General features: G+C 44.6%; 1 protein-coding gene across 1 annotated transcript in view; it reads left to right on the top strand.

Annotated features, from left to right (window-relative positions):
* The window catches only part of SLIT3 (slit guidance ligand 3), a 589,537-nt gene that overhangs the window by 370,790 nt on the left and 192,341 nt on the right, over positions 1-26,406 (top strand). Inside the window, exon 5 of the mRNA XM_041748203.1 lies at positions 22,777-22,848. Within this exon, the coding sequence (XP_041604137.1) occupies positions 22,777-22,848 (72 nt within the window). The remainder of the gene's footprint in view (positions 1-22,776; positions 22,849-26,406) is intronic.

Genomic DNA, 26,406 nt, shown 5'->3' with positions numbered 1-26,406 from the left:
TATGAAATAAAATGTTTTCAGTGGTTGAGTAGAAGAATAGTAGGTAATTCTACCTTCCTATATTTTCAAAAATGTCTTTGTGTATTACTCTAAGGAACTAAGTTTCTTTATTTTATGTATAATACCATCACTGAAGTCAATAGAGAAATATTGGACATGACTAATCAAAAAAAAAGGGGGGGATGAAAAGTCACTCAGTTTTGTTGCAACCTAGAACTCACAATTGATAGTATTTAATATTTTTGCATACAGGCTGCCTCCCTGGCCTTTGCTATAGATATGATGATACTTGAACACTGCTGAAAAACTGCCTTCTGATTAGCAAAATATTTGGAATATCTTTCCTGTCACATATACAAGAGAAAAGTAACTCAAAGGAGGAATACTGTGCATGCAGAGTTACAGGTTTGAAGGAAATAAGGTGAACAGGTCTTCTAACTGGCAGGCTATAGGTAAGTTTGCACCTTGATAAACCAGCAACAGAGACAGGAAAGACAGTGGGCAGAGTTGTATTCCAGTGATTCCCCCTTTTGGTGTGAGATCCTAGCACAGAGCTGTGTCCTCACAGCCATAGTTCTGCAAGGACACAGGCAGGGCTCAGCAGAGCAGAGGACCTGGCATCAGCCTCTTGGAGCACACAGGCTAAAAATACTTGGTGAGAAAGCATAAAAAAAAAAAAAAATCCCCCTCTTGTTCTCAGGGACAGTAAAAGGGGGCTCTGAAAGTGTAATCACTCATTTTAATTTTAACTTTCAAGTACATGCAAATAACCTATGAATACTTATAAAAGTTACAATACAGAAATATCAAATGTTATAAAGTATATGGTTTGGATCATATATTTTTCTTTTCCTCTATTTCTTATTGAAAGAAAATGTAGATTATTCCCCTTAACTCTTATCTCCCAATCCCACTCCTCGCTGGAGAGAGCACCATTTGGGATCTAGGCAGAACTTTTCTGATGCACTTGTATCCAAACCCATAATCATGCACAGATACATAATGAATGCATGCTTTTTTTTAATTAAACTTAACTCTCCAGTTTTTTTTATCCCCATGGGCTCTAAATCTCACTTATTCTAAAGCTCTTTTCCAGAGCAATAATGTTTCCCACATATGAATCACCAAATGCTAAATGTGCTCTTCTCAGCAAATGCAATTCATTTGAGAATAACTCCCAATAAATTGCCTGTGATGTTTCTTTATTGCTGCAGACAATGGACAACGCTAAGGCAACGAGGGGTCGCACCAAACCAGTCATTAGTTTTAATGTGGTCTGGCAGTTTTAATCCTTTCTGTATTTTTAAGTGCAATAGCATGGTGTGGTATGTTAAGATATTTAAAAAATAGAGGGAAGGTGGGGAGGGGAATGGGATATCTTCCTAGCTAACCCTATTTCTGTAGACTCTGAGCCACATGGGGCAGAAATTAGGACTTGCTGATAATTAGGGTTCCAGGCTTGCTGTTTCCAGCATGCCCACTGAGTCCTCACAGGACCTTGTATTTCTTTAGCTCCCATTCCCCTCCTAATGCTTTGCTGCCTAACACACAAAACCTCAATCCAGAACTTACTCAGAAACTAACTTCCATGCACACGTTTACATTACATGATGTGGGATATTCATTCAACTCTTTTCAAAAGAAACTGCCTCTTCGAATTCCGTTGCATCCCCATCACCTCATTAATGCTAACGCTTTAGTGTGACCCCTTAAGTGAAAGATGTTGAAATAAAATACAGTTTAACTCCAGAATATTTGACAGTATTAAACCAGGAAAATACTGTCTTCAAGTCAAAAGTCTAGGCTTCATCTCTGTGTTCATGGGTACTGAAGTCTATCCTCCTCTCGAACTGGGCAATATCAAGGAAAAGTGGGGGTACAGGAGGGATGTGAGGAACCAAGTTCCTCCAAAGAGCCACTGGAGTTTTGCAAATGTAGGACAAGCCTCTGGAGTCAGACACATTCAATCCCAGCTCCTCTTTGCTTTGTGCCTCTGGGCAAGCTGCATCTGAGACCTTAGTTTTTGTGCTATGGTTTCTTTACACGTGAATTTACAACAGTGGTAATTGCCTCAGCATTGCTTTTAAAGTAGAAGGGGACACAGAGCAGGCCCTCCCTCAAATGTTCAGCTCTCTGCGCCTAAGTGCAGACTTAAGCTAGGACTCCTAGTATCTCGTGGTGCTTTACATCTACATCCCTGTCGGAGGGCAGCATTTGGAAATCTCTCTCTTTAAAGAAGGTGGTAAGATTATAACCCTGAGCAAGCCCAGGATTATCTAGAACTTCTGTGCTGCCAAAACTTTGGCACAGAGGAGCTGCCCTCCCCCACAGACCAGTGATATGACCCCTTTCGTTATGGGTTCTTCTAATTATGCACATGTGTCCATCAGAATGTATTATCTCCATAGCAATTCACCCTCCTGCCATTATGCCTGCCCCCAGAGCTGGAATTAGCATTTTGCAGTGACGTCTGGGAGTTTTTCCTGCACTCTCCTGATAGGAAAGAGAAATTGAAACCTATGCCAAAACACTTTAGAAGAATACCAGCAACGTGAGAAGGGCTAGTTAAGCATGTTCAAGGTATTTTTTATCACTGTTATTATTTCTAAAGTAAAGTTTTCTGGATTAGCCCCAAAGGGGAAATAAGAGTCAGAATGTTTAAAGTTTCATAGCTTCCTCTGTGAGGGGAGCTCTGATTCACCGCTGTGAATACACAGAGACTGATTAGCAAGAGTGGAGAAGCAGGCTATTTGGGATTTTTCCCTCACTGTTGAGCTTCTCAGCTAGTCTCCTACCCCTTGCAAGCCTAGCAGGACCAGCCTGGGGGTGGGGTGGGGGGTGAATTGTGGGATTTTTTTTTTCTCATCTAGAATGTGTGTTTCTCAAGTCAGTGAACTGTAAACAAGTGCAGATGAAGCCACACTTCGAGTCTTCATGGAGTACACTCTCCCCCAGAACTCTGACCATTTGTAAGGCTTCTGGAAGTGGTGTGAAAGGGCCAGAGCACTAGAAATAGGCACAAGGGGTTGAGAAAGCATTAGCCCTCTCTGCTGAGTGGCCAGACAAGGTATTGACCTTTGTGCCTCAGCTTCCTTGGAAGCAGCTCAAAATCTGTCAAAGTACACCAGGTTATTGGTTCACCTGTCATGGTACCACCTGAGTGAGAGAAGCTCCAGTGTGATCTGTTTTGTCCATCAGGGTGCTACTGGAAACACCCACTGCACAGAACAATTCTGCACGTAAATAGCAGTCTAAAACCCACTAAACTAGTTTAAAACATACTGGAAGGTGCTACCATGACTCTCTGATATTAAGGGGGGGAGTAGGGAGGGATAGATAGTAGAGGTTGGGTCAGAGGCAATGACCACAGGTGGAGGGGGAAGAGGATGGGGGTAGTGCTTAAGGAGGACCAGCAAGAGGGCAGTGTGCTCTAGCCAGCAGTGCTGCACAACAGGGAAGACCCAAGTGCCCTTTGACCCCAGAGTCATTCATTCCATGCCCCCCACAAGCACCGCCTCTTTGCCTGGGCAGCTAGAGTAAAAAATGAGGGACCTGAGAGCACACCCTAGCTTTCTGTGACATTGGGATTATGGGGCACAGCCTCAGCCCTCTGGTCTGGAAAACAGGATCCTGCCCCCCTGAACTCCAACCCAATGAAGTGCTGAGGCAAAATAGGTTTGTAACCTATCAGAAAATGCCAAAACAACTAAAGAAAATCTACAGAAGCAAAAACTCTGGATCTCCAGGGGCACGGGGTTCACAATACACCCCCAACCCCCACCCCCAGGAACCTAGCTGTTTCTGAGTTATCTGCCCGTGTGTGTGCAGACCCGGGGCTTGTTCCTCGATGCAGAGCTGAATGAGGAGAAGGTTTAGAATGACACAGTGACCGTCTGTGGCTTTTTGAGTGAAAATCCACATGTAAATGTGAATGTGTTAAAATATCAGTTATTTTTTTAATAAAAGAGCATCAAGAAGATCTATTCCTGTCTGCTAGTTTAGTTTTGAGAGTCTCATCAGCATTCAGTAAAGAACTGTCACCTCCCCTGCTTAGGACCTCCAGTGGCTCTTCTTGTCCTGAGAGCATGTCCAGACCTGATCCCATCTGCCATCACCTCCTCTCTTCCCCACCGGCTTCCACTCGGTCACACTCAACCTTGGTCTGCTTCTCAAACCACACTGTCCCCCTCCTGGCAGGCTCTACGCCAGTGATTCTGGTATGTGTCAGCATTACCCAAAGGCTTGTTTAAAACTCAGGTGGCCACATGCACATGAGAAAATGCTCTGCATCACTTGCCATCAGGGAAATACAAATCAAAACCACAATGAGATACCACCTCACACCAGTGAGAATGGGGAAAATTAACAAGGCAGGAAACAACAAATGTTGGAGAGGATGCGGAGAAAAGGGAACCCTCTTACACTGTTGGTGGGAATGTGAACTGGTGCAGCCACTCTGGAAAACTGTGTGGAGGTTCCTCAAAGAGTTAAAAATAGACCTGCCCTACGACCCAGCAATTGCACTGTTGGGGTTTACCCCAAAGATTCAGATGCAATGAAACGCCGGGACACCTGCACCCCGATGTTTCTAGCAGCAATGTCCACAATAGCCAAACTGTGGAAGGAGCCTCGGTGTCCATCGAAAGATGAATGGATAAAGAAGATGTGGTTTATGTATACAATGGAATATTACTCAGCCATTAGAAATGACAAATACCCACCATTTGCTTCAACGTGGATGGAACTGGAGGGTATTATGCTGAGTGAAGTAAGTCAATCGGAGAAAGACAAACAGTGTATGTTCTCATTCATTTGGGGAATATAAATAATAGTGAAAGGGAATATAAAGGAAGGGAAAAGAAATGTTGGGAAATATCAGGAAGGGAGACAGAACATAAAGACTCCTAACTCTGGGAAACGAACTAGGGGTGGTGGAAGGGGAGGAGGGCGGGGGGTGGGGGGAATGGGTGACGGGCACTGAGGCGGACACTTGACAGGATGAGCACTGGGTGTTTTTCTGTATGTTGGTAAATTGAACACCAATAAAAATTAATTAAAAAAAAAAAAACTCAGGTGGCCAATATGCAGTGCTGGGACTTTGTTTAAATCTTGACTACCAACTAACTGTTAATTTCGTTAGATGTGATAATGCCCAACGCTTAAATGTAAAGTCCTTATTGAGTAGAATTACATACTGGAATATATATACACGCGCGTGTGTGTGTATTTGTAAAATGATATGATGTCTGAGATTTGCTTTTAAACTACTCCAGAGGGGATCCCTGGGTGGCTCAGCAGTTTGGCGCCTGCCTTTGGCCCAGGGCGCGATCCTGGAGTCCAGGGATCGAGTTCCACGTCCAGCTCCCAGCATTGAGCCTGCTTCTCCCTCTTCCTGTGTCTCTGTCTCCCTCTGTCTATCATGAATGAATGAATAAATAAATAAATCTTTAAAAAAATTAAAAAACTACTCCAGAGAAAGAAAAAAAGAAAGTATGTATGTGGAAGGAAGTGGGTAAGGATAGATGAGATGAAATTAGCAAAATATTGATCCTTGCTCCAGTTTATTATAATAGTTTATTAATATAATAGTTTATTATACTATTCTCTCGACTTTTGTGTCTGTTTCTAAATTTCTACTAAAAAATTTTATTTCTTCAGGGAGAAAAAAAAAAAACACAAATGGCTTTTCCATATCCCCAGAGTTTCCATTTTAGACTTTCGATTGCATCTGGGAATCTACATACCTAACAGGTTTCCAGCTAATTCTAATGCTGCCAGTCCAGAGACTGCACTTTGAGAACCACTGCACCAATCCCATCATTTCCTTTGCGTGATTCCTACGTGATCCATTCAAGCTTCACTCTTCCACCAGCTGCCCAGCATGGACAGAGCTGTCATATTATACGTGTTCCTATCATGCAAGCATCTTGCCCTTCTTCATAGCATCTAACTGAATTATAAATGCTCATCTGTACAACTGTTGAGTTATGTTTTTCTTCCCTACAGTCCTAAAAACTTCATGAACAAAGATCCTGTCCATCACTTACCCCATGACTAGCATGTAGTAGATTCTCAATAAGTGTTTGATGGGTGGATGAATCTAGAAAGACTACCCATTTTAAATGCAGGTAGAGCATTAGGAGGGCTGTTCACATGTTGCAGGGAGAAAACAGAGGAGAGAGGGTACCTGCCCACTTAGCCAGATCTGCCAGGTGCTCCCTGGCAACCAGGGAAAGTTCAACTACTGCACCCAGGCCTCCCTGACATCCCATCTTTTTTATATAAAACAGAAACAATGCGTGTAGAGGGCAGAAGCCTTCTCCACAGAATCAGGGTCCTGCATTCTTGCCCCAGGCTGTGTGATGTTGGGCAAGTTCTTTCTCTCCTGGGGTTTCTGTTTGCCATCTGTAAACCAAGAAGTTTCAATCTTCTAGCTCTAAAATGCATCGCAGATCATGGATTCTGTGCACAGACGTTTCATTCTGATTAATACCCAATGGTGGTTAGGGTATTTAGTCTTTTTCCCTAATGTTGGCCAGATCATGTCAGCAAAAGGGAATCAAACTGGGGGTAGGGGCGACTGGCTGGTTCTTGCTTCTCTCTGGAGCTTCTGTTTGGTGCCACGCTTCTCCAGCAACTGGCAGGACATTGGCTGTGAAAGGATGGGAGGCCACAGATACAGCCCTCATATGCCAAAGCCTCAGGGGAATCAGCACAAATATTTGAGGGGCACCCACTTACTGCTCCTTGTCATTCTGCTGTATTTAGGGCAACATTCAAACCAGTGGCCTGGCTGAGGTCTCAGGACTTGTGTATTTCAGATCAGTGCCCCCAAATCTCTATTTTATTCTCTCCTTTTTTTGCAATCCCAGTTTCAGATGGTAACTCTGCAACTACATCAGAATGCTCATAGCTTTGCTCGTTCTGCCTGGGACTAGTCGGGAGGAATCCACTACAGCATTATGAATGCTCCCTATCGTAACTGTCTTGCCTTCGCATTCTCTGTACATTTGTACTTGTCTAGAAGGTCTTCTCTTTGTGTTCCATCTTTGGGGGCATAGACTACAGTTATATACAGATATAAATTGATTTAAAAAGCTGAATCCAAAAGAACATAAAAGAGAAGCAAGAATCTTGGCTTCCTTTGCCACATTATTTAGTTAGAGAAAATAGGCTTTTAGCCTGGCTTTTACATAAGAGACTTAAAATACTTTTACCCAGATATTTTGATGTTCTGGTAATAGCTGCCTCAGTCATATTGCCTTTTAGCCTTTTGCCCTGTTTGGGGTTTTCTTGGTCAGGGCAGAGGGTGTGCCTTCCTGTCTGTGGGTGTACCAGGGAGTTCCAGTTGCAAATGATTGAAAAAGCAAGCTCTAAAGGACCAGAAGAAAGTGAGGGCGTTCGCAGGTTCAGTGATCTGAGGCTTAGAAAAGTTGATAAGAAGGATTAAAATTGAAAAATGAAAAAGACTCTTAAACCAATCCATTATAGGATCCATTACTTTATATATATATATTGTCCAAAATCACATGAATAAAGGGGAAAGAAAGGAAAGAAGAAAAAAACTGGCTTCAGTTCAGAATGTCAATTATGTCTTTTTTTAATCCTCTTTTTACAATTTATTTGACATTTTGAACAGTGGCCAGAAAAGCTATTATAACTATAAAACATATTCATTGGTATAAATCTCATTAGGTTGAGTGATTTAATTAAAGTATTGACATGCTTAATTGATACATGTAAGCCAAGACCATTTTCATATCTCATTTCCATATGCTTTCTGCTTTAAGAGAATCGAAGAGCTGGTACTTTAAAAAAAAAAAAAAAAAGAAAAAGAATGAAAAAGTCTCCCTCCATAAAAACTGCTATAGATTCATCAGTGCCTGACATCCCAGGGGCCACTTCCTGCCACTCTTCTTGATTCCGAGCCAGCTATTCCTCTAAGTGGCGCTGCTCAGAGGGAAGGTGATGTATACCCAGCTCGAGTGCCTGTCAGGCCCTCTTATGATCAATAGGAGAATATTTATATTAATAAAGCACCAAGTTAATTAAATAAAATGGTCCTCTGGGTAAACTTAAGATACTAGAGGATGGCCAGGGATCGATATAGTCTGCCATTTGAACATTAAGTATGTGCCTTGAAATTTTATGGAGCTTTTAAAAACTCGCTTCGTAATGTAAAAAGTTTGAGACCTCCGCAGGTTTCCTCTACCCAAACCTCTTGTGCCTGCCTTCTGGAGCTGAGAGAGGCAGGGACTGGGGTAGTTTGTTAGAGATGGGAGCTTGTGTGAAGCCCCAGGGGTGGGGGGACCTTCCCCCTAGCTAGCTCTCCTTGGGTAGAGGGAGAGGCTGGCTTCCACAGGCCAGGCTTGGGAGGTGGCGGGGGATGTGTGTGGGGGAGGATGCCTGAGTTCACAGGGTCCAGGCAGTGAGAATGACACTTCCTTGTTTCCAGAATGACCTCCCAAGTTGGATGTGAGAGAGACATGGGATCCCCTCCCTCCCTCCCTCTCTTGGTCCTCGGTCATCCAGAGAAAGCCCAAACCCCAACGCGAAGGATCTGTGGGGAGGAATCTCTGTGGGCCAGCCTCACAGCTCCCTGCAGGGCTTCCACCTGACCCTTTGCCTCTTGCTATCCCTTGGCCCTTGTCCTCCCAACCCGGCTCCTTCTGGGTATTTGCACCTGTGTCTATCCTTTGTCCCCTGTCTCACATCTGTGCACTTTCTCTGCACGTCTCGGCCTTTTGTGATCTCTACCAGGAAATAACTGTTTCTGTGCATGTGTGTTTCTCTGACTTTTGTTTTTCTTTTGTTTTCTCTGTTCTGTCTGTCAGTCTCTTTTTGTTTTTGTGTCCCTGCCTGATTTTCCATCTTTCTTTCACTGTTCTCTCTGTCTCATCTATTTATCTCTGTCCATCTCTGCTGGGGTTCTCCTGCACGTCTGTCTACAGCTGATTTTAAAGATCACAGACTCAGCCCCTCCATACCAGCCCTCAGAGGCCGACATTCTGGTTCCTTCTCCTTACTCCTGGAGCAGCCCCCAGGGCAGGTCTGGGGACAGGAGAGAGGGCAGAGGCCCAGTGTATCTTGCCTTGAACAGCTAGGTCTGTCTGCAGAGGTGACTTTTTACTTCCTAAAAGGTGACGTCATACTTGCTGTTTCCCTTTGTCCTCTCCCACAGACTGTGTCTTCTCATTTTCTTAGCTTTGACCCATAGCCATCTAACTCCAGGGGTGCACTATAGTCACCTTATTAATAATGACACTTCTATGAAACGTGAGCCACAGGACAGTTTGAACAGGGTAGGAAGGACAGCCAGGGAATTCACTTTAGTAGCAAATTCGACTCACCTTCCCACCTTGAGTGATCTCAGCCTCTCCTCTCCTGGCTGTTTCCTGCATGGCTCTGGGCCCCCGGGGAAGCTTCCATACCCCAGCTTCCTTTGGAAGGTGGAGGGCTATTTCGACTTGTCCTGAGTCCCTGCAGAGGCAGCTGGTCACCATCTAGCACTCAGCCCAGAGCCCCTTAAGGTTGAGGCCACACCCCCGTCTAAACCCTGCCTGGCTGGATCCTCCAGCTCTCCTACCAGTGGTCCCACCAGCTGCATCCGGCCCTCCTCCTTGTCCATCTTCTTTGTGGCACCCCCTGCTGACTTCTCTGTATAGCAGTTGCTATTGAATCCACGGGTTCCAGCCAGCTTCTGAGGAGGTATACAGAGAGCTGTGGGGCTTTTAACTCTGTGCCCATCTTGACCACCCATTCCAGAGAGAGCCTGGGAAAATCCATGAGGTTGGGTCCCCCTGCAGGAGCCAGGGAAGCTCTGAGGCACCGCAGGCTGAGTAGAACCCAGGTATTGGTTTCTTTGGTATTGAATTTGACCAGGAGGTGCTTCTTTACAATTTGAGTTCCAATGTAATATTCTCTGGGACAAGGAATTTGTGGGGATTTTGTCGTCTTCCACTCATAGTTTTGAATGCAAGACTTGAACAGATATAGCACTCCTAATAATTGGTATTTACCAAGTGTTGATTATCAGCCAGGTAACATATGGCTCTAAATTCATTAGCCATTTTACAATAATTCCATGGCAAGTATTTACATTGTCCCCATTTTACAGATAGGAAACTCAGGCTCGGGCAGGGTGATCTACTCATACAAAGCCACATAACTAGCAGGAGGCAAAGTCTGAATTCACACCACAGTTTTCTGGGCTCCTGAGCCATGCTTCCAACAGTGTGTCTCACTGTCTCCTGGAGTTTTGACCATAGGCAAGACCTCTGGGGTCAGTTATGGAAGGTAGCTGAGTTACCAGGCCAAGTATGGCTCGGGCTATAGTTAACCAACAGAGTGGAAAGGAAGGTGTTTCAGAAGGAGCTGCCCCTCTATCCCTCCTCTCTACCCCCACCTCCTGCTGTGGAGGTCCTACCCTCTTTGCCTGGAACAGATGAGTTTGTTGTATTGGGCATCCGACCAGTGGCAGCCCCACATTCATCACGGCTTCCTTTCATCTCTGCAGTTCACTGGGTCCTCCCAGCACGCACCCCTTGTCTCCCACCTTTCAAGCTAAACGGCCAGAAGTAGGTCTGCGATTAAACATTAGTGTTAACTTCAAACTTGGTGTCAGCCTATTGAACTGCATCCATGTTTACATAAATAAGCAAGAGAACAGCATCTATTCTGTTTTAGTCGATACCAGGACATCCACAGGTGTGAGTTATTAGCAATTGTCTTGAATGGAACAATAAATAGTACAGGGGGTCACGAGGAGAAATGTTGTGCTATAGTATTAACAAAGCTTAGTGGTGTTCTCTGCTGTATGCTCCGTCCAACACTGGGCTTCGAGAAACTGGCCTTGTAACTCAGGGTGCTGAGCTCTTGCTCAATTGTGATCTTATCAGTGGATGGCCCCAGGATAGCATCTCACTTTCATCCCTGAGGTTTCACTTATTTAATGGGGTGCTGAAAAGTCACAAGAAAGAACAGGCATATACAAGCCCCATTTCCTTGAGCCACAGCTCTGCATTCCAGACTCCAGCCACTGGGCATAATCCCTCCCCACCCACCACTCACCCTGCCCCTAGGTGCTCACGTTCCTTCAGAAAAACTGAATGGACAGCAGAAGAGCCCCAGTGGCGTATCCTCCAGTGGAAGAAGGAGGAGTTGCTCAGTCCATAAAATGTTACTCTTAGGGTCAGGCACACACAGGGTACCCAGGAGGTGTTGAAAGGATCATGACCAAGTTGAATATTTAACGTTACAGGGATAGAAATCAGGAAACAAACAAACAAAAAAAAAGAAATCAGGGAAACAGCTTCACCTGCTCCCAAATGACAGTGCCTTAGCCCATGGGTCTGCCTGTCTGCTTCCCACCTTCCCCAACTGGACTTCTTAATCCTCAGACTCCATGCAGGTTTCCACATCTCTTAGACCCTTTGGCAGAAAGGAGGATGATCACAGAGCAAATTATCACAAAGCAATCAAACCTTTCTCACTGCCAGTCATCTCCTTCTAACATCTCCTATAGCTTGAGGCTAAAAGTATCTCCTTCCGTCCTGAAGTTTCATTATCTGTATTATCCTAGTCTCAATGAGTGCCAGAATTCAGAAATGGGGAGAGGAGGAGATGTTCTTGGAGATGTGGTTTTGTCACACACACAGCCCTTTTCTGGATCAAATTCATTTTCCAAATCTTTTGTATCCTCTCAGTCCAGGTTTAAATTCTGTTCCCCCCAAAAACCAAATTATTTGCTTGGCCTCCCTTCCTAGGTAAGTGCTCATTCCCACACTCCAGTGTGGCTCACTAAACCTTCTCAGAGACTTTATCTGCAGCTCCTTAGAACGCAAGCCTATTCTAGTGGCCTCAGTTCTCAGGCACCTCACTGTACCAGCGAGGAAGAGATAGAATGGTGGGGGAACAGGGGAAGAGCTCTTTATAATTTAAAGGGACAAACTGGACTTGAGGGTGGTGGGAATCCCCATAGCTTGAAACTTATTTTCAATCATCCACGAACCAGGCAATGACATGAAATCATTTTCATTTATTTTTAATCCATTCAACAAATATTTTTTAAGTGGTGTGTCAGGGCTTGTGCTCAGCAAAACTCATAATTTAATGAAAAAGCCGATGGAAACGACCACGTTTCCATCTAAGCTTGACCTTCCGTCAGCACACAGGTTAGCCAACAAGCAGTCTTTCTGGATGCAAACTCACTTCCACCTGTGCCTAAATCCCTAATTTGCCTTGAGCTTTTTGGTAAAGTCAGATTTAACAGTGCCCTGGATTAAAGGATCACCTTGGTGGATGATCTGGCTTTTTTTTTTTTTTTTTTGAGCTTTCTTTCTAAGAGACCGTAAGAGAAACATGGACAAGAGATTAAGTCAATCACAGACACTCTTTCCTGACACCAACAGAAATGGGCCCAAGTGGTAACCTAAAATATAAATTTGGAATCCACCAGAAAAAACATGTTAGGAAGTACACTTCTCACCCCCTTAATTTTTGCTAATTGTACAAGCAGATCTTCACCTATGGGATATTGTGCCTCAGAACCTAGGCTATCAGGCCACCATCTGGGAGGCAAATGAAGGTGCCCGGGTCAGCAATTAATCATGAAGCAGCCCAAATGCACATACTTCATTTCAGAACAATTCCATAAACGCTCTCCCAACCCCTGCTTCCTCTCCCCCACCCCCCACCCGCTTGCAGGGTTTCATCTCCTAATTGCAAAAGCTTTTTGGCATGGGAATGTCTTTGTGAAGAAGAGAGGCCTCAATTTGGGCCATCTCTCTAAAGAAGACACGGGAACAAGGACGCTTCTCCAATTAATCAGCAAATGCTTGGCTCCAGCTTTAGGCCAGAGGATCGATTTACATAAAGCTATTCTCAAGATGAATTTGCCTCCCCCTCTTCTCCCCATGCATTCCCCTTGTCCAGCCAGCGTTAGACGTGCTACTGGATTTCAGATTGACAGTGTCAGCTACGACAATCAAATTAGGGATGAAAGCCTCAGAGGGCTGCCAAGGGAGAGGGTCGTAGAGAAAGGAGGGGGTAGGAAGGAACAGTGTGTCAGCCTGGGAGGAGGATGGATTTCACAGAAATGGGCTCACTCTTCCCAACTCTATTGGGCAGACACATACCTTCAAACAAAGGGGAAAAAAAAGAAATCCCTGATCTTCATCCTTTTGAACCAGGTAGATACCAACCCCCCCACCCCCTGCCACACACACACACATGCACCAAGATTGGGAAACTAAACCAAAAACATTTGATTGGGCCTAAAATTGGCAGAGGACTATCCTAAGCGGATAATTAGATCCTTAGGCTCAGATGATGTTTAGCATCAGATTTCTGCCCACAATGTAAGAACACCGAAATCTCAGTTATACCCCCTGAAGCGTACTTGGTGGTGATGCACAAACTCTAGTTAGCATCCTGGTGATGTTTCCGAGGCCACCTAGTGAAGAAGAAAAGTCTGGACCAGAACAGAAGGCACAACTGGACTGATAACGAGAGCTCCCCCAATCCCGTCTAACCTAACTACCTTGTTGCTAAATTGTGATAATTCTAGGAATTAGTGAGCTGTTGAGAAGCTCAGCCTCTGTACCATTTGCATGGAGATGATCAGTCAGTTATAATGCTGTTTCATGAACACAAAGAGCCTTAGTTGGTCTTGCATATAATTCAATGAAGAAAGCTGGTTAACCCTGCCAGCCCAGGAAAGTTGGTTCAGAAAGACATAAATTAAATCCTCTGGCTGGAAAGAGATTCTCTGCTCAGAGGAGGGATGGCTGAATGACTGGGATATTTCAAGACCTGGCTTACTTCCTTAAATCCAAAGGTTTCTATCTTGAATGGCTCCCTTTCACATTTCCTATTGTTTACTGCCCCTCACCCAACCTCTGAGGAGTCCCGCATTGGGCTCTTTTAGATTGGTTCCAATATCTAATACTCTTTTTCTCTCTTGATAATGAGTGGTCGTGGAACTACAACACCCGGCTCCTAGCCATATTCTTGAATTACACTGTCCAATATGACAGGTGCTAGCCATATGTGATTATTGAGCACTTGAAAGGGGGCTGGTCTGATTTGAGATGTGTGTAAAATACATATCAGATTCTGAAGACTTGGTATAAAAAAGATTATAAAGTAGCTCATTAATATATTTTTATACTGATTACAATGTTAAGGTATTTTGGATACATTGGGTTAAGTAAAATACTGAAATTCATTTCAACTGTTTAACTTTTTAATGCAGCTAATGGAACAGATTAAATTGCATGAGTATCTCATGTTAGACTTCTATGGGACAGTGCTGTCCTAGAATTAGATCACCTTTGGGAGGGGTATTGGCCACTGTACCCTTCAGCCCTAGGCTGAAGTGTCCCATGGACCAGCATGGAGGGTTGTTTTTAAGTGGGGGAAATTCATTGGGATGAGACCTGTGTCTCCTAGCTCACCCCTCACTACTTTTGTGTCCACAGTCAGCCTGGTTTGCTCATTTCCTTTAGCCTGTGTGATCTAATGCATTTGAATTTGTGATTTCCAGAACATCTGCCCATAAAGAGACAGAAAATAGGAGCCCCTGGGTGGCTCAGTGGTTGAGCATCTGCCTTTGGCTAAGGTCTAAATCCTGAGGTCCTGTGATCGAGTTCTGCAAAAGACTCCCCACAGGAAGCCTGCTTCTCCCTCTGCTTGTGTCTCTGCCTCTCTCACTCTCACTCCCTCTCTCCCTTCGTCTCATGAATAAATAAAATCTTAAAAAAAAAAAAGTGTATGTTTGTGACTAATCAGGGGGCCAACCAACAACCCTAATCTTACTTGCAGCCCTCAGTCTCTCCATCTGAGGGACCTTAGCTCCATGATGCTCAGACACCAGACCTTCATCTGCTCTAGAAGGGTCACAGCTCAAGATGGGCCTCAAGGCCCAGCTACTCATTACCTGTCCTCTAGCACTTTCTCCCCTCAACTGCAGCCCTCCTGGAAACCTGGGAAAACACTTGTCTGTGTGGCCCCACCCAGAATGCTCTAATCTGAGTCAGAGTCCTACCCTACAGGTTTAGTAGGGTCCAAGGGCAGAGTGCCTGGTTTCCTCCTGCTGAGTTGCTGGGATCCAGGGAAGGGTATAACTATCCGTGGAGTAGACTTTCAGCCCCTCTAGTTCAGCCTCTAAGCTGGGCCCCTGGATGGCTTTGTCAGTCATGGATTAGATATTGTCACTCCATCCCCCTTCAGCCTTCTGTGACACTATCCCATAAGCATTTTGTCCAACACCAGCAGGATTACACCTGAGACACAAGAGGCCTTTGCATCTTGGACCCCAAATTTTCCCTAGACACTTAAAGTAGTAAGATGCTATATTTGTTAGCTTCATGCTAATAAAACGAAGATAGTGATTTGCATTTATGTACTGCATGAAGACTATAGAAAGCACTCGATTTTTCATTACTCTCGATGCTTATCCTGATTTCATGGAAGCACAAATGGAGGCTCAGACTTGAATTGATGTTCTTAAAGACACACAGCCCATTAAGTAGCGCAGCTGGGGTGTGAATTCAGCACCTAATCCCATGTGCAAATCATCCTACCCATGCTCTCAACCTTCTTCATAGTTTACAATCCAGAGCCCATCCCCAGGATTTCTGACTCAGTAGCTCCGGGATGAGTCCTAGAAATCTTCATATTTTTTTTATTCTGGAAAATATCACATATATAAAAGTCAAGCACAAATTATAGATGAACCTCCTTTGCACAAAGTGCTCCAAGGATTCATTCATGGCCAGTCTTACTCCTATACTTCCACCCACTCTCCTTGCCGAACCCCCCCTTTCTACATTATTTTGAAGCAAAACCAGACATCATTTAATCCTTAATTACTTCAGTATGTATCTCTCAAAGATAAAGACCTGAATGAAGGGAAACATAGCCTACAATGCCATTATCATATCTAAATTATTTTAAAAACCAGGGATCTGTGTTTTTTGAAACATCATCAGTAAATTCTGATTAGGTAGACCATGAGCCCCACTGCGAGAGCAGCTGCCCTGTACCAGGCCAACTCTTTTTTTTTTTTTTTTTTTAAGATTTTGTTTGTTTATTCGAGAGAGAGAGAGAGAGAGAGAGAGAAGCAGAGACACAGGCAGAGGGAGAAGCAGGCTCCATGCAGAGCCTGATGTGGGACTCAATCCCAGGACTCCGGGATCAGGCCCTGAGCCAAAGGCAGGTGCTAAACCACTGAGCTACCCAGGATTCCCCAGGCCAACTCTTTTTTTTTTTTTTTTGATATTTATTTATTCAGAGAGAGCGAGAGAGAAGCAGAGACACAGGCAGAGGAAGAAGCAGGCTCCAAGCAGGAAGCCCGACGAGGGACTCGACCCCGGGGGCCCCAGGATCACACCCCGGGCTGCAGGCGGCGCTAATCCGCTGTGCCACCGGGGCTGCCCCCCAGGCCAACTCTTAATAACATCTTCAAACTGTCCTGATTTTATCAGGCTGTCCACTTTGAAAGACAAAACCAAAGTGCTTGATGAAACAAGACTGCAAGTCCCGGTGATTCAGATTGGCATCTTTCTTTCTCCCTTTTTAACCCTCCCTAAAAGCAAAAATAATTTTGAGCCTGGAGTAAAACAAAGCTGAGAATTCTTTTCCTTGCTGGGTAGGAATGATCTGCAATGTAACTTTAGATACAGGGTTTCTTCTTGTTGAGAAGGGAAAAAAAACAAACAGTGGGACTGTAGCTCTTACTTTAGGGGATGTCTAGATGTTTATTTTCCAATCAAATATAGGAAGAGTTCTGTTTATTTGTCAAAGGGAATGCAAGTCCATGGGGACAGAAAGTTGGTTCTGTTCACTTCTGTGTCTCAACATGTGACATAGAATAACACATAGTAGGTGCTAAATTTCTATTGTAAGAATCTGAGCTGACATTTAATCTGTCAATATTGAACATCTGAACAATATGACTAGGACTTTTCTAATGAGCTTGTCAGAAAAGGCAGAACGAAAGGAGCTCTTCCTTTCAGTAACTTTTGGCATCAAGGAAGCAAGCATGTAAACTGGTGCAATGAAATATTCAGAAACCAACTGGAGCAGTGGAAAATAATTTTTTTTGTCCCCCCATTGATACTTTGATTCTCTGGGTCCCTGAGATACGTGGCAATTTGTTCAGGAAATAATTCAGTCCTTCCGTTATAATCTCCCTCGGACAAAGGATGCCATTGACTAGACACCCAGCTGGAGGTACCAGGGCTTCTTAGCTGGAACATATGCTTGGGGCTCACTTGCTTTTGACAGTGACCCAACTGCAGACATATAATCTTGTTTATTAAGGTAAATTGCCTACAGAAGAGATTTACTTTTTAAGATAAATCCTCCCTAAAGTCCACACTGTAAAATCCCCAGGAAATAATTTTTCCTGCATGTCTGTCCCTCCCACTGTATAAAATAAGGTGAGCAAGACAATATTTCTCTTTGGCTCCTAGAGTGGAGTGATAATGTCACAGTTACTATGCATTGGAGTTGAGGCTCAGGGAAGCAGGGTTCAGCTTTGTATAAGACGACAGCAGTGACAGTACAAGAATTTATAGATTCATGGATTATCCATTGGAAGTTTTTTAAATCCATAAATGAGTTTTGATTGATACCTACTGCAACAACAGGCAGACTTCCTCCTAGTAGGCAGTGACTGGGAAAGAAATTTTAATACATACTCAGGCCAAAGAGAATCAGAGTGGTAATCCACTGCCCTGATCTCAAATCCAATAATGGTACCAAGTAGAAATGCTTTTAGATCATCCCCTCTTTTAGTTTAGCTAATCAAAAATTGATGGATTTTTTTGTTGTGGTTGTTACTAAAAAGGGTACCTGATTGGTCTCAGTGCAAAGGGGTCTGGGGAGGTAGACAAAGAAAGTATGAGATTGAGTTGTTCCAATTTCCTGTGGTCACTAAGCTTCCCCCTGTGACCTCTTGATCCCAGTCCTGGATATGTCATCTTTCATGAGTGATTTTTTTTTTAATCTTCTGAGAACTTCCTGAATCAGGAGAACTGTCCTTGAAGCCTTTTTATGTGTGCTTTGGGTTGGATCCCTTGGGTCTCTTTACTGACACTGGCTCCCATCTCCTGCTTCTTCAGATTTTATGGATAAAAATCACGACTAGGAACCTCTTCAGGAATCTGTCCGTGAGTTGCTGGAGTCACCTTGTTCAGACTTATGGAGAACAGGCAGAGCCAGGCGATTCCTATTTTTCTTGGGTGGTCTCTAACCAAGGACTATTTGATGCAAGGCTCTAAAGGCCCAGATCCCTTGGTTAGAGACAAGAACTCCCAGGGTATGGGGCTAAGGCTAAGACTTTTCCTAACTGATCTTTATTTCCCTTCTTGATCCTGCTTCCTGCATCCCTTACTGGTCTCTCCCAGGAGCACTTTATAAATCCATCATTTGGTTAAGTGTCAGCTTCTTTGAGAGCCCAATCCGAGAAAGATCTATTCTCCTGAATCAAGCTCTCCTCTCTCATTCAAAAGATTCTAGAATCAAACATGGATACTCCGATCTAAATGACAGATGAGGGAAACTTTGATCCCTCCCCCAGATTTTATGGAAAGAATATTAGCCACATTTATGTGTTCTATTCTTTGCACAGTTATAGACATATGTCCTGAAGAGGGTCATAAAGGATGTGTTCAGTGATATAAAATGCAGGACTAAATGGGCAGAAAATCCAAGAAATAACTGCAGCTGTTTGGTGAATGCCTACAGGGTTCAAGAGGCTGTGCAAGACACACATATATCAACTCCTTTTATCCCCATGGTTAGCCTAGGAGGTCAGAGAAGCCCCCACTGTAAAGATGGGGAAACTGAGGCATAAAGCATTTCAGTAGTCTGCATGATCATAAGCTAAGTGGCTTGCCGCCCCTACCCCCTCAGAAACAAGAATTCTCCAAGGTTGGGTGAGTTTCCAAGCCCCATCTTGTACCTCTGGAATAATTCAAGATTGACATCTAGGAGCAAATGCCACCCCTCACAAACTGCAATCTAACACAGACAAGGCTTCCTTGTAGCATGAATGTGACCAAGACAAGTGCATTGTCCCTACCAGACCAAAGAGGAGACTACTTTCCTGCTTCCTGCCTTGCCATCTTTCCTGGTAAACATAGGGTGGGCTGGGGTGGGGGTGAAGGTGGGGACTGTCATTCACTGCTGCTCTTAGAACAAAGCATGCTTGACATTGCAGGGAGAGCCCTGGGAAGCATTTGAAAGCTCCACTGGAACTAGACAACCTTTCAATCCATTTATCAAAGTGTCTGCAGTTCCTGTTTCAAGGTAGATGAAGCAATAATAAATTTGTGAAGAAAGTTAATCTGTGTCCAAAGCATTTTAGTAAATTAAAAAGGGGGGGGGGAGTTGGCTGGAAGGGGGATATATTGGTTCTTGCCAACTCCTATTTGACTTACTGTCTCCTTAATAAGTCCTCTTTGGTCTTGTGTTTTTGGATGGAATAATCCGTCGGTTAATCATTTTCCGGAAGCAGGAAAATGCACTTTAGCTAATGCAGTTCTCCTTTCTTTCAGAGTTCTAATTATTTAAAAAGGCATCCCAATCCGTGGCCCTACTTCCCAACCAAGAAAGCATTTCCCACCAGCCATCTTCCTTTACTTCCCCCGGAAAATTTCAGCACGTCCCATATTCTCTCACCGTGCTCCAGCCTCATACTTTTAATCTAATGTATTTTAAAAAGAAAAAAGAAAAGTTCCCTTTTCCTGGCTACTTCTGAGCATTTTCCCTCAGGAAGGGCAAGGCACTAATCCCCCGGCAAGCAATTGGCCAGAACTAGGCTCTTGGGCACTCCAGATAGATTTTGTTATTTTTATTTAAATGTCAGCTGAAAATGGTGGCTCTTGTCTCTCTCAAGGGTAGTGCTTAGCACTGGCTCCATGCTCTGGCATCACGCTGAGATAAACACGCTATTAGGAGCCTTCACAAAGGCCTCGAGATAATTGTGAAGGGACAGTTACCGAAAATGAAGCACCCAGCCCTGAACCCTCCTCCACGCCCCATCAGTAACACCATTAAAGCTGTCAGTTTTTCAGCCCGCTGGAGGTATTTATGAAATCAATATACAATCCTGCAGATGGATGGCAGAGGTATTGTTAGCTGGAGAACAGAGGCTCAATGGAAAATAAAATTAATAAAATTTACAAGCGGATTGTCATGGGGAACAGATAAATTCCCTACAATCCACTGTTTTGCTCAGTTGTGGCAGGAGGAAAGCATGGGAGGGAGGTGGAAAGAAAGCTGTGTTTTAAACTAAGTCCCTTAAACTAGGTAGGAGCGAGACTGGGTATACCTCCAGCGGCAAAATAGCGACTAGAAACCCCAGTGGCCGCCCCATGCAATTGCAGGGTTTTTGCCTGTGTGATTACTTTTGTGGGATGTTTCCCAGCAGCTGGGCCAGATTTTTCTGCTAAAAAGCTACTCTCCTCTCATCATCCCACCATATTACAAGCCAGAACCTTCGTACAATTGTTATCTCTTCAGTATGTTTGGGGCACCTTAAAAATAAAGGGTTAATACACTATGGAATATGTGCCTGTTTTCCTGGCTTCCAGGCATGGTTGTAAACTGACTAGTCCAAACCTCTCTCCTGTTTGTTCCCCCTGCCTCTGATTTTGATCATTAGCCATTGACCAGAAGTGTGTCCCAACCTGTTTCCCAGAGCAGCCAGAGATAGCAGCCAAGCGCGGGTGGGTAGGAGCAGGGGCTTGCTGTCCTAGACATCAGCCTGTGCGTGGCAGAAAAGACTAGGCCCATTGTGGTTGCTGGAGACTTGGGTTATAACCCAGATGCCTGGTGGAAATTACATTAGTCAGATGACAGGACCTGCGCCCTCTTCTCCTGGAGTCTGATGGAGAGCAGAGGAGTGACCTTGGCGACCCTGCCTGACCTCTACTGTCACCGTGGGCTCTGTTCAGTGCCCTGACTCCAGGCCGGAGCCCTGCTCATTGAATCAGGCCCAGCCAGGGGAGTCTGCAAACAGGGCTCCGTGTGCATCTAAATTTACTTACGCCGGTTGCAGACAGAGGAAACTGGATTTGAGATGGGAAGCACCGTGTTATTCAGCCCCAGAAGCCACTGATAGTCGTATCTACACCCTACCCCAAATCTGAGCCTTGCCTTGGGGCTTAACCACAGCCCTGGATGATCCCCAAGTGTCTAAAGTTCCAGCCAGCTGCTTAGAATGTGCAACTCCTCTCAGCAGGTGAGAGCAGAGAAGTGAAGTCTCTCCTCTGCTTTCTGTTTCTCCTCCTGGTTCTTCACACAGTGTTCATTAGACAGCCTAAGTGTCAGTGGACGATGGTTGTCTGACTGCTCTTTCCAAATATATGTGGAGTCCTCTTTAGCTTTTGATTAGGTTCCTGTGGAAAATCAGTGTGGGAGAGGATCCATTGGTACAGTCTGCCCCTGGGAGAGCTTGGCAGCTAAAGACGTTTACCCTGTGACCCAGTGTGTTCTTCTTATAGGAAGCAGCTCAACAATTACCCTCAAATTGTGTGGGGAGGAAAACTCATCCTAGCCTTCCTTAAATGACAAATACCAACAGCGTGTGATCCTATAGCCCTGTATACAATTGGGTGATATACAGTGATTTAAAGGTTGTCAGACATGTACTGTTAATGACGTGAACAGATGTTCTCAAGATAATAAGTGAAAAAGAGTTTATGACTGACTATATACTATGAGATAATATTGGTGAAATCTATACTTATTGCTCCTAATTCGTAACAGTGGTTATGGTCTGGGTAGGTAATTTTTTACCTTAATATCTCATGGGTTTTCTGCTATTTTTTAAATAATTGAGATATATATTTGTGTGTGTGTGTATATATATATATATATATATGATTGATGTGTGTGTGTGTAGACACACACAGGTTATGATTGATTATTCATTGGGATTCCAAGCAAGTTTGAGGCATGAATGAAAACAAGTGCATATGTATGGTTTGGGGAGGAGGGGACAGAAAATACTGCATGGGTCTTAGGAAAGAAAACTGAGGTTTTGGGGATTGTTAAAGAGGACCCTAACACAAGACCTGGGTTTGAGCCAGCTTCAACACCTGACAGTTTGTCCTTTACCTTTCTTCCTCAAAACAACACGTTAGCACTGCTTAACGCTTGATGAGGTGCCAGTGGGACCCCCATTTTGTGGAAATGCAAATTGAAGTCATCATGCATGTCACTAAGCCGATCCAGGAGGTCCCCAGAGGTGGGGGGTGGGGGGTGCGGTCTGGGGCTCTAGAATAAACGGAGGTGGTCATCCCCCATCAGAAAATCAGGATAGCTAGGCTCCCTCCCAATCCCAGATGACAAAGGCAGAGAGTCCCTAAGAGATGGGAGACTGAGTGGTGTTGACCATGCAGTGGGGGAGGGACGACAGGGGGGAGGGGGGCAAGGGGTCTCTCTGGGAGGTGGCAAAACAGAGAATTGGGTGCGGTGTGCACAACAAATAACCCAGCGTCTTGGCTCGTGGCCTGGAGGTGCGAGACCACCCACAGCGCCCGCCCTGGAGGCGAGCTGCTCCCGCCTGGTAACCATTCCAGCAAAGGCCATCACTAGAGAACAATGTGAAGGCTTGTAGCAGCCTGGGGCCTGAGACTGAACAGTCCCTCCAACACTCCTGGCCGCAGAGGCAGCCTGCGAGGGGTTTTGTTGTCCTAATGAGATGCAGATAAAGCCGGGCCTTGGTCCTTAACGCAGTGTGCCTCTTCTCTTCCTGTTTAGAGATCTGAGCGAAAACCAGATCCTGGGGATCCCAAGGAAGGCGTTCCGTGGCATCACCAACGTGAAGAACTTGTAAGTGATGGTTGGTTTTTGTTTGTTTGTTTGTTTGATTCTCTTCAGATGTGGCTTTCTGGCCAAAACAGGGGTGAGGGACAGGACAGGAAGGTGGTATCATCATGCTGTGCGCCGCCTCGGTTGCAGGTGCCTTTGAGACAGATTGAGGGATGTGCTTGAGCGGTTTCCAGGGAACACACGTCGGATGCCATGACAGCTCCCCAGAATCCTGTTCCTCTCTGGTTTTGAGCCCCAGTGTGAACGTGAGAGTCCCAGACCTCGGTCAGAACCTGGCCCTGCAGTAGCTCTGTGGCCTGGGGCTTGACTCAGCTACTCCCAAGGTCGTTATTTTCCGTAAAATGGGGATGATGGACTGGTGGGGGTGCTGATGTAAATGAGAAAGTGTGCTTCATACATAGTAAGTGTTCAATAAATGGGAGGCTTGATGATGGTGGCGAAGATCATGACAGCGAAGAGGTCACTGTTGTTAATAGGATCTTGTGATAGGGTATGTCCACCTGTATCCCAGGATTGTGGGAGACAGAGCCACCACCGCTCATTGCTCTAGGTGCTTGGTTTTGGGGGTATTCTTAGTGTTATCTTGAAGTAATTATTGATTCACAGGAAGTTTCAAAAATAGTGGATAGATCCAAGTGCCCTTTACCCCAGTTTCCTCCCAGTGGTAACAGCTTCCATAACTAGCATGGTATCAAAACCAGGAAACTGCCATTGGTACAATCCACAGATGTCATTCTTGAGATTTCAGAGTATTACACTCATTTGTGTGTGTATGCCATGCGCAGTTCTGTGTAACTTTATCACATGCAGATTGCTGTGCCCATTGATACGATCTGTGCAGAACTATTCTATCACTGTTTTTTTGACTTGCCAAATAACCTTCGCCATTTTTATCCTGGCCTCCACTGTTTGCTGTTTAGCAGGCCCTTAACTTTCACGACAACTTAATTTCCTCCCATACCACTGTGTCCATGTGTTCAGAATGTGTGTTGGGAGAGGGGCACAGAAGGAAGTCTGGTTTATCTGGGCACGCACTTCTGTCCACTAGCCTCCTTCCCAGGCTCATGCTCAACTTGACAAGTCTTGAAAGAGGTTTCTTTAAAACAACTTTAGCTATCAGTTTTCCTTATAAGGACTACAGGGATATTAGTGTCGGGGGAAACTGATGATGGCTTCCAGATACAGGCTGTCTGCTTCCCCTGTTGCTGAGAACTTAGTGGGAAGCTTTTGGTATTTAACGTGCAAAGCACACAAGAGGGCAGAGGTATCTTGAGGTGAAGGGACCTAGGGCAGAGAGGACTTTGCAAAGGGATCCCACACAGGAAGCTGCCCACTGCTTCATCTGGGGGGTGTTTGCTCAGAAGCAGGAGAGGGTAGGGTGGAGCAGACAAAGCCATGGAGAATGTGACTCAAGATTGTACATATAAACCAAAAGTAAGAGGTTGTGTTAATTTGCATCCCAGGAAGGTAAGGCAAGAGGAGAGCTTAGAGATCCTCTAAAACCCCACAAGTCAACAGGGAGAAAATTGAGGACCAGAGAAGAGCAGTGACTAACTCAAGGTCAACCAGCTTCTTGATGGCTGATCCCCAAATTAACATTTTTACATTTTTAAAGTGGTATATCTGTCCTATCTCATGCCTCTAATTATATGTGGGCCAGTGAACAATAAAACACTGCACTGGTGTATAAGCAGGGCTGTGTAATTACCAACTGCATTTCTGGTTCTCAAGAAAGTGATTAAATCTCATAGTGGTACATGACAGTTGCTGAATTGGGGGCAGGGCTTGTTGTTTTCCTGTAATATCTCTAACTCCACAAAGGCCTCAGGAGCTCAGAGATTCAGGATTCTGCAAACGTGGACTCCTGACTCAGTCAGGAACAACTGTCATCCCCCTACTTCTGCAGGCCATGCAAATGCATGTTACTCAAAGGCCAAAATTCAGGGAGGATATCCTCTTGTTTTTTTTATACCCAGTGTCAGCATGTGGTCCTGGGGTGAGGGGAGAGGGAAGCAGACTCACAGCTTAAGGGATGAATTAGCTAACAGAACTAAAGGGGGGTCGATTACTTTACACTGGGAATCACTTCCTTCAGCATGCATTCGTTGGGCAGAACCTATAAAGCCCAGAAGTGTTATTCATATTTTCGGGCAGCTTACAGTAAAACTGGGGACAAGAAACACATGTGTATAAGAGAATGGTTAGTGATTAGTGATTACTAATAATCCACATGAAAATTGGGAAATGAGTGACCATGTGTAGTCAAGGCTACCAGAGCTCAGTGAAGAAAAATGGCTTTAAGGAGCACAGCCTAAAGGTTAGAAACTAGGTTTTGCCAACCTGATAGATCTGGGTCCAATTTTCAGCTATTGTGCATACTAAGTCTATGACCTTAGACCTATTACTAATCACTTTTGATCCTAGGTTTCTTCCACTGTAAGATGAGGATATGAATTGTACTCAACCTCCTAGGCTTTTTGTGAAGGTTAACAAAATATTGAGTGTGGATAACTTAGTACGATGCTTGGTACATAGAAGATATTTAGAAAGTTCTAGCTACTGTTACTGCTGTATCCCTTTGTTGTTGTTATAAAGGTAAAGACTTAAACTGGGCCTGATGATTGAAATTCATAAGTAGACAGGCAAATAGGATGTGCAACTATAGAGGCAAACCTGTATAAAGTGTGTTTCAAGGAACATAGGCTGAGCCATCTGATGGGGGTGGGGGATTATGAGGCAGAGCATAGGTAATAAGGTTAGGAAGAGAAGTGAGGCCAGGTGGTGGTGAGTCTTGCCTCCAAGGTATATGGACATAAGCTGTAGGTACTGAGAACATAGATGGCTTCCAACATGGGAAAAGTCATGAAGAAAACATATTGTGGAAGAGGAGCCTAGGGTAGGAGGAAGAGGAAGAAGGAAAGGCAGGGGACAGGAGATGAGGCTGAGCCCAATATTAGGGGTCAGGGCTCACACTTTGGAAAGAGACCAGTCAGAAGTGAAGGAGGATCCAGGGCACCTGGGTGGCTTAGTTGGTTAAGGGTCTGCCTTTGGCTCAGGTGGTGTTTTTAAGGTCCTGGAATAGAGCCCTGCATTGGGCTCCCTGCTCAGTGGAAAACCTGCTTCTCCCTCTGCCCTTCCCCCTCAACCTGTGTACCTGCATGCACACGTGCTCCATCTCTCAAATAAATAAATGAAATATTTTTTAAAAAGAAGTGAAGGAGGATCCAAAGATACCAGTAGAGGCCAAGTCAACAGAAATTGGCAATCAATGAGGTATTAGTGGCCAGGGGAAAAAAGTGGAAAATGATGAGTTTCCAAGCTCCAATCAAGGAATGATGGTGAATTTTCATAGTCCTTCATCTAAGCAGCCATCAAATTGTTTATTGAAACTACTAACTGTCAGCTCTTGGGGAAGCCATGAAGACTAAGAGACACAGACCTGTGAGCTTTGTCTTCTTGGAACTCCCACTCACAAAGACTGAAAAGTCAGGAGGAAAAGAGCCAAACTTGAAGATCATAAGTTGGGTGTGAAGTGATGTCAAGTCTTCCATGGGCAGT

Source organism: Vulpes lagopus, chromosome 3 (genome assembly GCF_018345385.1).
Source record: "Vulpes lagopus strain Blue_001 chromosome 3, ASM1834538v1, whole genome shotgun sequence".
In the NCBI taxonomy this organism is placed as follows: domain Eukaryota; kingdom Metazoa; phylum Chordata; class Mammalia; order Carnivora; family Canidae; genus Vulpes; species Vulpes lagopus.
The sequence above is the reverse complement of the archived record's forward strand: the minus strand, read 5'-3'. Positions and strand labels throughout refer to the sequence as shown.